Source organism: Anomalospiza imberbis, chromosome 27 (genome assembly GCF_031753505.1).
Source record: "Anomalospiza imberbis isolate Cuckoo-Finch-1a 21T00152 chromosome 27, ASM3175350v1, whole genome shotgun sequence".
NCBI classification, from domain to species: domain Eukaryota; kingdom Metazoa; phylum Chordata; class Aves; order Passeriformes; family Viduidae; genus Anomalospiza; species Anomalospiza imberbis.
In genome coordinates, this window is record NC_089707.1 from 3,309,464 (window position 1) to 3,322,172 (window position 12,709).

Below are 12,709 nucleotides of genomic sequence, written 5' to 3' on the forward strand. Positions count from 1 at the left end.
CCCAGCACAGCCAGGGGCAGGACATGGGGTAGCGCTGCAGGAGCTGTTAAGAGATAATATTTATTATTATATACAAACACATTTTGTACATTAATTAAATAGAATGAACTCTACTCTTCATTCAACAAATCATTTGGTTTGGTGTCCCCCCTTCCCCTCCCACCCACTCCTCTGAAAAGCCTAGGGTCATTCCTGGCACTCCAGAGGCTGGGAGCCAGTTGACCACAAGGCCCCTTCTCAGGAGTGCTGGCAGCAGCAAGACTTGACCTGCTGGTCACAGCAGAGTCCCCCCTGCTCTAGAGCAGTACCACAGCTGCTCCAGGTAAAAAGGAAAAAAACAAAAAGGGGGCACCCAGGTGGGAAAGGCAGAGGGGTGAGGAAGGGGCTCTGAGCCCCCTCGTGTTGATAAGGTAACACTGAATCTAAGGGAGCCCTCCGAGGGGGATGGACTCCAGACACTGCTCAGCCACAGGGGAAAACACTGAACTCAGGACATCTGTGCAGGGACCCAGCTGTCCCCAAGAGCTAAGTGCCCACATGTCACCTCCTGTCCCTGCCCTGTCCCACCATGGTTCGCCCAGAGCTTCATCCTGCCTCACTCTGCTCCACCTCCCTGTACAAACCCTCCTTCCAGCACATCCTGGCACGGATCTGGCCCCTCTGCAGGGGTCCACAGGCAGCCCCCCAGCACAGCCTCTTGGCAGAGGTCAGGTTCTGCCAGCCTCTCCTCCACTGCCAAGGAAATGTGGGAAAACCAGCTGAAATGTCTTGGCTTTAGTGTTTTGGTTCTTTGCTAAACCAGCTCATGCAACAATCCAGGCATGAGGAGCCACTCTCTCCTCTGGGATGGGGCTGATCCTAAACACAGACGTGTCCCCCAGGAGGGACAAGGCACTGGAAAGCAGCTGCCTCACCCAGAGCAGAGCTGTGCAGGACAGAGCTGCTGCCCTCACCCCACACCTCTCCAGACACCCACTGCAGCACAGCTCCCTCCAAGCATCACTCATGGCTCCTGGGATGGCAGCTCTCACCTGGACACAGCACCTTCCACCTCCCAACCCAACCACCGAGGGAAGTTTAAGGACAGGAAAAAGGGGCTGAACTGCAGCTTTCTGCTTTGGTTGTGCCCTAGCCTGGGCAGACTTTGTGCCTGGGGAAGGTAAAAGCTCCTCCTCCCCACAGGAAAGGTGACCAGGAATCGCCTCTGTGGCTCTCCCAGAGGGGCTGGACACTCTGCCTGTTCTATCCACTCCTACTCTAACCACAAAGCTGCCACGCCAGTGGCCTGTCCCAGGTCAGCTCCCACCTGGGATCAGCACCTGGACTGCAAACGCAGCTGCAGGGGCAAAGCCAGGGATAGGGGGACATGGAAAAGCCAGGGCATGAGCAGGGCAGGGCAGGATCAGGTAGCTGGCTCACCTGTGGCCTCAGAGGAGCCCTGGAGCCGTGTGGGCCAGGGGACCAAAACCTCATCCTTCCCACAGCCCCCCAGTGCCTTTCCTAGGGGAGGGAGGTCACAGCAGCCCTGCTCTGTCCCAGCTGCTCCAGCTCTGCTCAGAGGGATCCATGGGTTAAGGATGATGGTGAAGTGAGAAATAGTAACAAACAAAATCCAAATGCCTTCCTGGCAGTCCAGAGTGACAGCAACAGGGCTCAGGACAGGTTCCTGGAGCTTGGCTCTGAGCTGGGCGTTCTCTCTGCTGGTGCTGGGCAGGGGCTCCTCTCCCCCCGGTCCTCCAGACCTCTGTCCTGGTCACTGTCCCCCCCCAGGGCTGGCAGGGGCTCTGCCACGCTGCTGCTGCCCGTGCAGTTTTTGCCACTGGGTTTCACTCGGCTGTTTGAGCCCTCGAGAGCCTCAGTCTGCTTGGGAAGGGATGGGCTGGGGACCATCCCCTCCTGCAGCGGGGCAAGGGGGGCAGCCCCAGCAGCGGGGGAAGCATCTGCTGCAGCCACCACGGACGTCGAGGTGACCTCGATGGTGATGGAGCCCATGGCCGTCTCCGGGTGGTCGCTGCTGACCCTGATGCGGGCGACCAACCCGGAGGCCATGGCCGCCTCCTGAGGGGTCCCGTTGGCCACGGCTTCGTGCACCACGGCAGGCTCCAGGAGGGTCGTGCTCAGGTCAGACAGAAACGAGGCCTCTGTCACGATGGCGGCCGTCTCGGCCACCCAGTTCAGGTCACTGCCCACGGAGGCGGCGGCGGCGATGACGCTGGAGGCCTCGCCGGGGGTCAGGGCGGCCGGACCGCTGCCCTCCCCGAGGGGCCCGGTGGCCAGCGGGGCTCGGCGGCCCCCAGCCTCAACTGGGGCAGCCGTGGTGTTGTTGTTGAGGTTGTCCTGCAGCGTGGTCTGGGTGCCCTGCCCGACCTGCTGGTTCTGCAGCAGCATCTCCTGGATCCGGATCTGCTGCAGGATGGCTGGCAGCTCGTAGTGGTGGAAGAAGTAAATCATCGAGTGCTGGCGGAGGAAAGGGAAAGGTGTCACCCTGGGCCTGGGTCACAGGTCATGATATCCCAAGAAAACCAAGCTTCTCCTGAAGAATCCTGCTGCTATGACACCCAGAAGGTCAGCAGCAAGTTTGGAAAGACTTATCCCTTCCACTATGACTACCGCAAGCTGCTTTATAGTTTCTCTCTGAAGACAAGCAACAGAGTACAACCCCTCTTCCCTTTCAAAGGCCGGGAAAAGAAGAATGACAGCATTCCTCTGGCCCATCCTCTATTCTCTGTCCCCACCCTGCAGCAGGTCAACAACCAAAGACACCCAACAGGTATGCTTGATCCAGGATATCAGACATAAGCTTGGAGCTGGTCTTGCCAGTATCCTCACTTCACAGACCAGAACAGCTCCTCTGCAAGGCAGACCCTCCCCAGGATTTACTCCAGGAGGACAGGACAGCAATCGTTCCCAACACCCACATGGCATCAGGTTATTGTCAGTCCCACGGCTGGACTGGAGGCAGCAATCCAAACCTCCCCTCTTCCACAGCCTCATTCTGCTGCTCCATTTCCAAACCAGGCTTAATTCCATCTCTTACTGAAATAAGGATCCCTCCCTCCAACCCAGCTCGAGAAGAAGTTTGACTAAGCCCTCCAAGGTGCAGCAGCCCTGCAGGGACTCACCTGGATGAAGAGCCAGGAGGTGACAAGTGCCAGGCTGCTGTACTGCCCGTTGAAGCGGTAGTGGTAGGCGTAGAAGGCAAAGTGGTACAAGTAGAAGAATCTGGACAAGAAGGCAAGAAAAATAATGAAAAAGATGAGCTCCCTTCTCCTCCCAACACCAGCCTGAGCTGCATCGCTTCACGGGGGTGACACAGATCATTAACAGATAATTAGAGTTGCCTTGTCTATGAACAGGACAAAACAAGAGGCTGAGGAAGATCAAGGCGATTCCAAGATCCAGGCCCAAACCCAAATGGGAAGAATCGCACTTTGGACCCTGTGATGCGTGGGGCGGCCCCAAGCAGCCACACAAATAATGCCCTTAGGAGTGGAGGCTGTTGTGCCTGGGGTGCTGGGAAGGACTCAGAGCAGCTGGGGAGGACAGGCAGAGGGAATGTGGCCACAGCCAGCCCTTACCTGAGCCAGTGCCTCTTGCTGGTGTTGGTGTGGCAGCAGATCGCGTCGTACTGGTCCGCCAGCCACACGATGAGGATGATGTAGAAAGCAGTTGTGGTGTCATTGAAGAACTCAGACATTATGGCCTCCATACCTGGGGACAGAGGGGACATCAACACATGGCAGGGCATGGGAAGGGGTCCTCTGTCACCTCAGAGCAGGCCTGTGACTGCACCTGCCCAGGGCAGGTAACTGGGCTCTGCTTATGGTAGCAGCTACAGCCAAGAACGCTCTGTCTGCCACGTCCCACAATCAGCTGCATCCCGCAGCACGCATTTTGGGAGATTCTGCTGCTTTTTAAATTAAAATTGTACAAATGCAACGTGGCCACAAAGTGCAAGTCTGCAACAAGCTCCGGGGACAGACAAAGCTTTGGATTCTGGGATTTCCCAACAAACTGCTGCTTTTCCAGGGAACCCAGAAGGACAATGGAGCTCACTGTGCCATCAAATTCCAGAGCCTTCTGCCTTGTGATGAGCAGCCACAGTAACCACCTGCTGCGGCCAGCTTGGAACAGGGAATGAGACTTCCCACAGATCCCAGAGGGATGTGCTGCAGACACAAGCAGTGAAGCAAGTCCTTACCGACCAGAGCCAGGATGACAGTGAGGAGTGGAGCAGCAGGGAACGCAATGGTCATGTTCATCTCCAGCATCTGTAACAGGTCAACTGCAAGAGGAAACACACGCTGAGGCACGGAGAGGATGGAGGGCCACAGAACCCTCCACCCCACAGTACTGTCTGCTCAGTGCAGCCACATCCTCTGTCCCCAGCCAATACTTTTCAGGACAAGAGAATAAGCTCTGGCAAGTGCAGTGACTGGGAGCAGAAGGATGTACTCCCCGTGCAGCTACAGGTAGGACTCTTCTAAACTGGAACTAATGATCCTCAAGGTCCTTCCAACCCAAACCTGCTGTGACTCTACAACACCCTATGCTGGAGCAGGCACAGTGCCCAGCACAACCCAAACCCCTCAGCCAGTCCTTACCAATGAAGACAAAGATTTGATGGTGTGAGTAGCGCAGCAGCATCGAGACAGAGAGAGTCTGGAACAGGAGAGAGAAGGGGAGGCAGATTAGAGCCCCATGGGTGCAGGGAGTCGCTTGGAATCACACAGACCCAGGCGAGCCTGGGCTTGCACATCCCACATTCATTAGCTGGAGCTGTGCAGAGCCATTTCCCAAAGAGTAATTAGAGCTTCACAAACAGCAATTAATCTCTGTGCTGCTGCAGGGGAACAGACAGTAAGGGATTTGTTTGTAAAGGGACCAACCCTGAATGTTTGCGCTGGGGCCACACCAACCCACAGAGCTGGGAGCAGGGATTTTCCTGTGCTCCATCCCGCTCCTCCCTGCACTCGGTTTCTCCTCAGTGCCCACAGTGTGACTGTGCACAGACCTGCCCCATGGGTGGGACAGCCACACAAAAAGTGACAGTCACCCACAGCCACCCAAGACAACAAACATGGAGTAGTTATGGCTTGGGATCTTGTCTGATGTGTATCTGAAAACACCTTGTCTCACACATCATCACTTGGTTTTATCTTGATCACTCCTGGCAAATCAGTCTGGGCTGTTCTTAAAAGTCTCAGAGGACAAATGTCTGCACCCTGTACTGACAGCTGGAGTGTTTTAAGGACACTTAGAAATGAACAGCAGCTCCCTTTTGACAACAAAAACAACACTGCATTTTAAGTCAGCTCTACTGTTCATTTCACTGGTGGATGTCAGGAACTGTAAAAAAAAACCCAAACAAAAACATGCCCCAGATTAGGGCCTGATCCTCCACCAACTACACTTTAAAAGCAGAGAGAGCTCCGCTGTAACACCAACCACTCACTGCCCAGCACCAGGCTGAGGCCAGGCACCGTCCAGCTCGCAGTGACTTACGAAGATGACCATGATGACGAAGGCTGCCAGGTAGGATGTCCTGGCCATCCACATGCTGACAAAGCGATAATGCTCCCCAGACACCACGTTGCGAAGGAAACCTGGAGAAAAAGCACAAACACAAGCTCAGTGTGATTAAGCCACATACTAAGAACCAAGCTCCAGTGCCTGCTAAAGAAGCAGGATTTGGAGCAAATCCTCAGGGCAGCACTCATTGTCATGCAGGGCGGTGAGGTGGGAGGAAATCACGTTTCCAGACATCTCTCCCCTCCTGCCTCTCTCATTTTGTCCTTGACAGTAACACAGGGAGCTGCTCCCTGCATTACAGATTAATCAATAGTCAGAAGATGATAGTCAGGCATGCACAGAACAAACACCCACTGCTCCAAGCAGCCGCTGCTGAGACTCCTCCAGGCCTTACCTTTGTTTTCCTCGTTTTCAGCTAAAGCTTTGACACTTGACATTAGGATATCATCGTAGCCCAGGAACTCGTCCAGCAGCAGGCGGCTGAACCTGTCCCCAAAGCACTGATCCCTCGTAGGATCTAGAGAGAACACAAAAAGCCTTTCACACTGTGCACACCTGGAGCCACAAAAGCACAAGGTGAGGGATACTTGTGTCACCAGAGCTGCATCTGCATGTGGACCTGGGGCAGTAAAACCAAACTTGGGAGGACCGGGAGGGAAAATCTCACCCCCTGACAGATCCAGCCACACTAAAGTGCAAATGGCAGTAGGGCCTTAAGGATTGTCAGGGATGTCACACTCTGTGCTGGCACAGACACAAAGGGAATTTGCCCTCTAGGCTTGGCCTATCTCTGGGGCTCACCCTGACTGCTCATTACTCACTGGAAATCTGCTTAACCCCCATCCAGCTCTGCTTCAGCTTGAGTGGGAAAAGTGATGAGCTCCTCTCTGATTGCTGCACTAACAGATACAGAGGCTCACAGGCACGAGAAGGTCTGAGGCTGTGTTCCTGACTTGGACAGGCTTTAACAGAGCAAATGCCAGGAGAAGAGAACACTGTCTGGGGAGATGACCTGCTGGTGCTCACAAGGGCACAGCAGCACACACAGTGTGACAGATCTGTGAGCACTGTCCCCAGCTCCTGCACAGCTGCTCTGGCCACCAGGCTCTAACTCTGCTGCTCAGATCTTCAGTGCCTTCTGCCAGGGAGAGAGCTCTTCCCTGCTCCTCGTGGGAAAACTGTGCTGGGCATGACATCAGGGCTCACTGAACCAGGCTCCACCATTTCAGAAAGCTCCTCCTGAAAAGCTGTGACCTACTAAAGGCAGACAGGCTGCACAACGCCGCTCTCCTGCGTGGGAAGTGAGCACCATCATCTTCAGGAAGAGTTCCCAGAGATGGTGTGGAGGTCTCTGCACTGCAGGTACCCACCCCTGAGCCCCTGCTTGGGCTGCCTCCCACTCACCCAGGGTCACCACCATGACGGGGATGCTGAGGCGCTGCCGTGTGCTCTGGGACAGGCGCAGGAAGCCGTATTCCAGAGAGTATTCCACAATGTACTCCTCCTGTGGCCACACTGGGAGACAGACACAGGGAGACAGGGAGACTCAACAACCACATCTGCAAACAGCCAGCACAAAGAAACAGCCCCTCTGGGTTCCCTCCCTCCCTCCCATCATGTTCTTGAAAAGGAAACTGGTTGCAAATGTGGGCTCTAGGCTTCCCTCAACCAATTAAACATAAATCAATACAAACTCTTTGGAATTACAGCCCTTGACCTCAGTTTTTAATGTGGGACTTCTGGGAAAGCTTCAGGGCAGCAGTTCCAGAATCTGCCCACATCTTTGCCTGGCAAGCCCAGCGCCAATTGTTCTTGCTTTGCTCAATTTCTGCTTCCCATGTTGTTTGGGAACCAGCAGGAAAATCCACTTTACACCTGCTGAACACCAAGTAAATGCTCCAGAGGCAAGAGCCCTGCACTTCCCAGGGGACTGAGGTCACTGCTGCAATTACATGTCAGAACTGAAGGCAGCAGCAATTACAGCTTTCCCAAAAACCGGTGGTGCCTGAAGTTTCCCCGGTTTGGTTTTTGTTTTTTTGCAAGAAAGGCTCCAATGAGATGCTTTTTTGCTACATCATCTCTGAAAGGACAAAACCTCCCGCTAAGCCAGAGCCAAGCAATTTAATCCCTGCTCTTTCAGACTGCCAGGGTGTATCTCCAGGAGGGGGGAGGCAGCTGTCAGGCAGCTCCCAGCACCACAGTGACAGTTAAAGGGACACAAGAACTGAACAGACACACCCCTGACCCAGCACTGACAGAGATCTCCTGATCCCCTTATTGGGCAGCAAACACAAGCTGGGCTGTTTGGTTTGTCTTTTGTTTCCATTATAAACACTTTTAAGCTCAAAAGGAAATCAAGGGTTTAAATATCAACAAACAATTACTTCCTTTGTATAATAAAATTTTTTTTCATGATAAAATATTCTGACTAAACATAAAATTTGGTGCACTGAGAAGACAGAAATCCTGGAAAAAACAGTAAGATCAGGTATTTGGGACTGAATTAAAGATGTGAATTTTGTAACTAATCTGGGAAACAGCCTGTTCTCTTCCTCTCCTTTTCTGGATCGTTTCCAACCAGGCATTCAGCAAAACAAGGGACTTCCCACCAGTGCCCCAGCCCAGCACAACGTGACTCTTCTCAGAAACCGGGCACCAGCAATAAAGGTCCTGCACCAAAAACATTTACTGCTCTCTGGTCTTAATGACCTTTAATTCAGGACTAATGAGCTCTGGATGAGCATCAAGCAAATCCACTGCAAGACCAAGGAACAAGACAGTGTCCAGTCTCATCCTCCTCCACAGCCACAACCCCAGTGTGTCTGTAGAGCAAAGAATTCCAGCCTTCACAGGGACAACAGTGTGGTGAAAGAGGCCAACCTCTAGGAAATTTTGTGGAGAAAACCAAAGAATCTAAGTCCACGTCTCTATTTTAAGATAAATATTCCTTAGTAGATTTCCTACCTTAACCACTAGAAACAGAAGTTTTTCCACACTGGAATTCCATTTTAAATAATACAAAGCTACTAAATCTCCCTCTGGAGTTTACAAGTCCTGAGCAGCTTAGGTCAGGCAGGAAAAGGGTGGGATAAGGCCAGGGAACATCCAAGTGGAACAGCAGTGCAGTATTGCAATCCACCAAAACCCGCTGGGTGGCTTTTGGGATTAATTAATTGTAGCAAATTGGCTGCTCCAAGTGCTGGTGTTGGCTCAGCACCCAGAACACAGCTCAAACCCTGCTCATGCTAGAAGAAATGCCACTGTCAGGAGGTCCCTGTGGATTGCAAAGGACAGTGAATGGATCAGAACTCGGGTTCAGGCTCATCTGAGATACCTAACACCGATCACCACAGGAACCTGCCAGGCCAAGAGCCTTCATTCACCTGTGGTTGATCTGAAGCCTCTTGGCGTGGCAAATTTTCTAATCCAGGCACCCCTCAGCCTCAGGGCAGAGCTTGCTGTAGGTTTGCTGTTAGTACTGACAGGATTATCCCCAGGTAAACACATTGGGAAGACATTTAAGGTCACTGTGCAGGTGCCCCAAGGAGCCAGGCCGGGATGTGTGGGGAGGATGATGATGGGAGGAAGGAGGAGCACAGGTAGCAGTGAAGGTGTGATTACCTGCTCGGGCTAGCATCTCAAACTCGGACACAGTCTCCCGCAGAGGCTGCATACCTTTAGTGGCTGCGTCACTAAACGAGAACTCCTGGCTGTCGTTGTGAGGCAGCTCAGTGCTGCTCACCCGGGATGGCTTGAGGAACACCTTGGGCTCGATATCCAGCTCAAACTGTTGGAAAACAAGAGTAGGGAAAGCCACATCAGCAGCCTCTTCACCTCTCACCTGCCATGCTCTCTCTATCCACACAAGGGCCTACCCCCCCCTCCAAAAGGACATTTGCTCTGGCTTTCCTTTCTGTGTTAACCATCAGAGGACAATGTGGGGACGCAGGAGCAGCCAAGGAACAGGCTTTGTTTCCAGGAGACCAAGGGATCACACACAGACTTCCTTCCAACCAAGACTTCTCCCCAGCCCATCACCCAGGCTCCTCTCTCCAGCGCACACAGAGAGCGCGTCCTCACCTTGATGGAGCTGTTTTCAAACATATCCACAGTCATTTCTTCCTCCTCCTCCTCCTCCTCTTCCTCAGTCGTGGACTCAACCACCATTCCTGGGAACTTGTCGACCCCGCAGAACTGCAGGAAGATGGGGGCCCGGCTGGAGTTGCGCTGGATTTCCACCCGCAAGATGCCATCGCGGGGCCACTTATCCCGCACGTGCTCCAGGCAGTTGATGGGAGAGCGGGAGAAGGCGATGTGGATGTAGGCCAGGATGAAGAGCACAAACAGAGCCTAAAGGGCAGGAGACAAGGCAGACACTGTCAGGCCCCCTAGTTATCACCAACTCTTCTCTGCCTGTGAAACACCAGAATATGGGTGAGTGGACTGGCAAGTGGACAAGAGGTTTGATGCTTCCCTGCATCAACAAGGCAGCAGCCAGACCTTGGCAGCTCCAGCAGGGAACGCACCAAGGGCACCAAACTGCTCCTGCTCATGAGAGCTGACAGTGACAGCCTTCTGAAAGCACAGGTCCTGCATCCAACAGCGTCCCCAAAACCGACCACACACAGCACCAGTGTGGGACGAGGCCATGAGGGACGCTGAAAGAAATGGAAACATGTCCGTGCCTTCCAGCCCTTCCCTCCTCAGCACAAAGAGCTTCCTGCTGAAACCTAGAGAAGCCTGCCTAGCTTTGAAAAGACAGAATAAAGAAAACTCTAAGCAAAGCCAACACCCTCCTGATCAGATCCGTTGTCCCAAAGAACAGGTCCTGCCTCAGGGAGGTTGAGCTGGCCCTCAAGGCCGTGCACACAGCGCCACAGCTCCCCGTCCTGCCTCCATCCCAGGAACAGCCATGAACCACAGCAAAGCAGGGTGGACTAAAAACACTTGTTCCCTGGAGCGAACAGAGACGTCCAAAGTTCAGAGTTCTGAGCACAGCTGAGCTCAGACTGCCCTTCCCAGCCACCCTGCACGGCTCTGTCCTCATCAGCCCTGCCGTCCTGACCTATTTGTGATGAGCAAACAGCCTGGTAAACATCACTCTGCAGAGGAGCTGCACAGGGATATGTGAGGGAAGGTAAAGCAGAGCCACCTCCCTGGTTGCAGGAGCCACAGAAGAGCCAGGGGTAATTCCAGGGCTCGGGATGGGAATGTGGGCTCCCACTTCCCTCCTGCCAGCAGCTGGAGGAGAGCTGGGAGCAGGCTGCTGACCCCTGACCCTGCAGGCTGCTCTCCACAGAGCCCTGAGGAAGTTTTTCCTTCTCTGGGAGGAGCTGGGACCAGAGGCAGAAGCAAAACAAACTGGTCCCAGCCACTCTGCCTGACCACTGCACCTTTAGCACCATCCCTGTCCAAGCTGATTTGCCAGGATGCAGATGCACAAATGGGAGAGGCAACAGGGATATGAAAAACCCAAATGTCTGCTGAAAGGGTAGAAAACGTATCTGTGCAGCATGAGACAAGCTGTGCTGAATGTTTTCTTGCTGAAACCCAGAGGAGTGTGCTGCTGTTGCATGGCAAGCCGCTCTCCCCTTCTCCTTTCTCTAATTTCCCACCTTGGAAGCCGTGGAGCAGGATTTGACCTGAGGGGACGTTGACAGGTCCCCATCACCCAGCAGGCAGGTGGGGCCACCCCAGAGCACAGTGACACATCCCTGGCACTGCTGAAAGAAACAGGGCTGTGCCTGAACTGCTTCCAGAAAAGACAACACTCCAGCAAAACTCCAACAGTCCTGCAGGTCATGTGGGAAATGTATCCAAAAAGTGCCATTGCTAGGAAACAGAAAATGAAACCTCTCCTGCCAGCCTGGCTGCCCAGCAAGCTGGCTCAGCAATTTCTTTTGGATTTACAGATGTGGAAGAGTTCCGGAGTGCAGGGAACACCGGGACCACCACGGAGACTAATGCCTCCCTCACAGGAGGGACCCACGGGAGCTCCGGGGACAGCTCGGTGTGCGCGGTCCAAGCACAGCCTGCTACCTCCGGCGGAGGCGCGACTTTTGGTGCTCCTAAAGAAACTCCTGCCCTGAGCCTGGCAGGAGGAGCTGCCCCTCACCTTGAGAAGAACGAAGAACTCGAAGACGCGGCGGAAGGAGGGAGGGAAGAGGCGCGCGTAGGTCACTGCCATCTTGAAGAACAGCGCGTGGAAGAGGCGGTCCCGCACGTTGATCAGGGGGTTTTGGTTGAGGTTGGGGTTGCGGACGCCCCGGTTGTTGCCGCCGGCGGCCCCGGCGTTGTTGGCCGGGTGGTGGTTGTTGGCGTTCGGCTGGTTCTCGGACATCCTGACGGCGCGGCCGGTGAGGGCTGGGCCCGAAAAGGCTGCTGCTCCTCCGCGGGCCGGGCCGGGGCTGGGGCCGGGCGGGCGCTGCGGAGGGGCCCTCCGTCCCCTTCCCCGGCCCCTGCCCGGCGCAGACGCCTCGGGGCGGCGGTGGGTCAGGCCCGACGGGTCAGGCCTGGACGTTCAGCGGGGCCCGGCAGTTACGCGGCCGGAGCAGACGCATCAGGGACGTGGCTGCCGGGATGTCCCCGCGGCCATGGGCGTCCCTCGGCGGGGCGGGGAGGCGCGGCGCGGCCCGGGCGCGGCGAGCGGCTCAGCTGTCCCGGCGCGGTCCCGTCCCGTCCCTCAGCGCTCCGCCGCCATTTTCCTCCGCCGGCCACGGCGGCTCACGCGCGTGCGCCCCGGGCACGACGGGACGGTGGAGGACACGCTCCGGCCCGGCCCCGCCTCCATGCAAATGAGGGCATTTCCCGCCATGCTCCGCGCGCGCGCGGGCCCCTCCGGGCGGCCGCTCGGCCTCGAAAAGGCAAAACATTTCAGCAAAGCGCGAAGTTTAGGACGGAAAATCAGCACGCTTCTCCCGGGAGAGCGATCCTATGGAGAAAGGCGCAGGGACCTCGAAAGAGAACATCGTGCTAAGGTAAGAGTTGTCAAGAGTGGGAGGTTTAAATAGCGCTGCGGGTGCGGGGCAGTTCGTGCTCGCTTCGGCAGCACATATACTAAAATTGGAACGATACAGAGAAGATTAGCATGGCCCCTGCGCAAGGATGACACGCAAATTCGTGAAGCGTTCCATATTTTTTCTTTTCTTTTTTTTTTTATTTCTTTCCCCCGGGCACG

The 12,709-nt window shown here is 55.0% G+C and overlaps 1 protein-coding gene and 1 non-coding gene across 3 annotated transcripts; one reads left to right on the forward strand and one right to left on the reverse strand.

The window, feature by feature from the left end:
- Positions 1–35: 35 nt before the first annotated feature.
- Positions 36–12,271, reverse strand: TMEM259 (transmembrane protein 259). Of its 2 annotated transcripts, none has more exons than XM_068174012.1 (11): positions 11,648–12,271; positions 9,613–9,882; positions 9,208–9,319; positions 6,937–7,047; positions 5,927–6,049; positions 5,506–5,606; positions 4,605–4,662; positions 4,202–4,285; positions 3,579–3,711; positions 3,123–3,222; positions 36–2,457 (listed from the first exon to the last, which is right to left on the reverse strand). In XM_068174012.1, exons 1-11 carry the CDS (start codon positions 11,870–11,872, stop codon positions 1,654–1,656), a joined length of 2,121 nt encoding a protein of 706 aa, XP_068030113.1. In that variant the 5' UTR covers positions 11,873–12,271; the 3' UTR covers positions 36–1,653. The 2 variants fall into 2 exon arrangements, with proteins under 2 accessions (XP_068030113.1, XP_068030112.1); XM_068174011.1 differs by having other exon boundaries at positions 9,154–9,319.
- A 293-nt stretch (positions 12,272–12,564) lies between these two features.
- On the forward strand, positions 12,565–12,671 carry LOC137463219 (U6 spliceosomal RNA). The gene has a single exon (XR_010993861.1). It is a non-coding gene; the product is annotated as a U6 spliceosomal RNA (small nuclear RNA).
- Positions 12,672–12,709: the final 38 nt, after the last annotated feature.

Bases quoted from the DNA above. Each gene is read 5' to 3' on its own strand.
- TMEM259 (XM_068174011.1), bottom strand. From the start codon at position 11,872: ATGTCCGAGAACCAGCCGAACGCCAACAACCACCACCCGGCCAACAAC. The intron at 9,320-9,612 runs GTGAGGACGCGC...GTTTTCCAACAG, and splicing joins TTGAAAACAGCTCCATCAAG to TTTGAGCTGGATATCGAGCC. The intron at 4,286-4,604 runs GTAAGGACTGGC...TTCCTCTTGCAG, and splicing joins TCAAATCTTTGTCTTCATTG to TTGACCTGTTACAGATGCTG.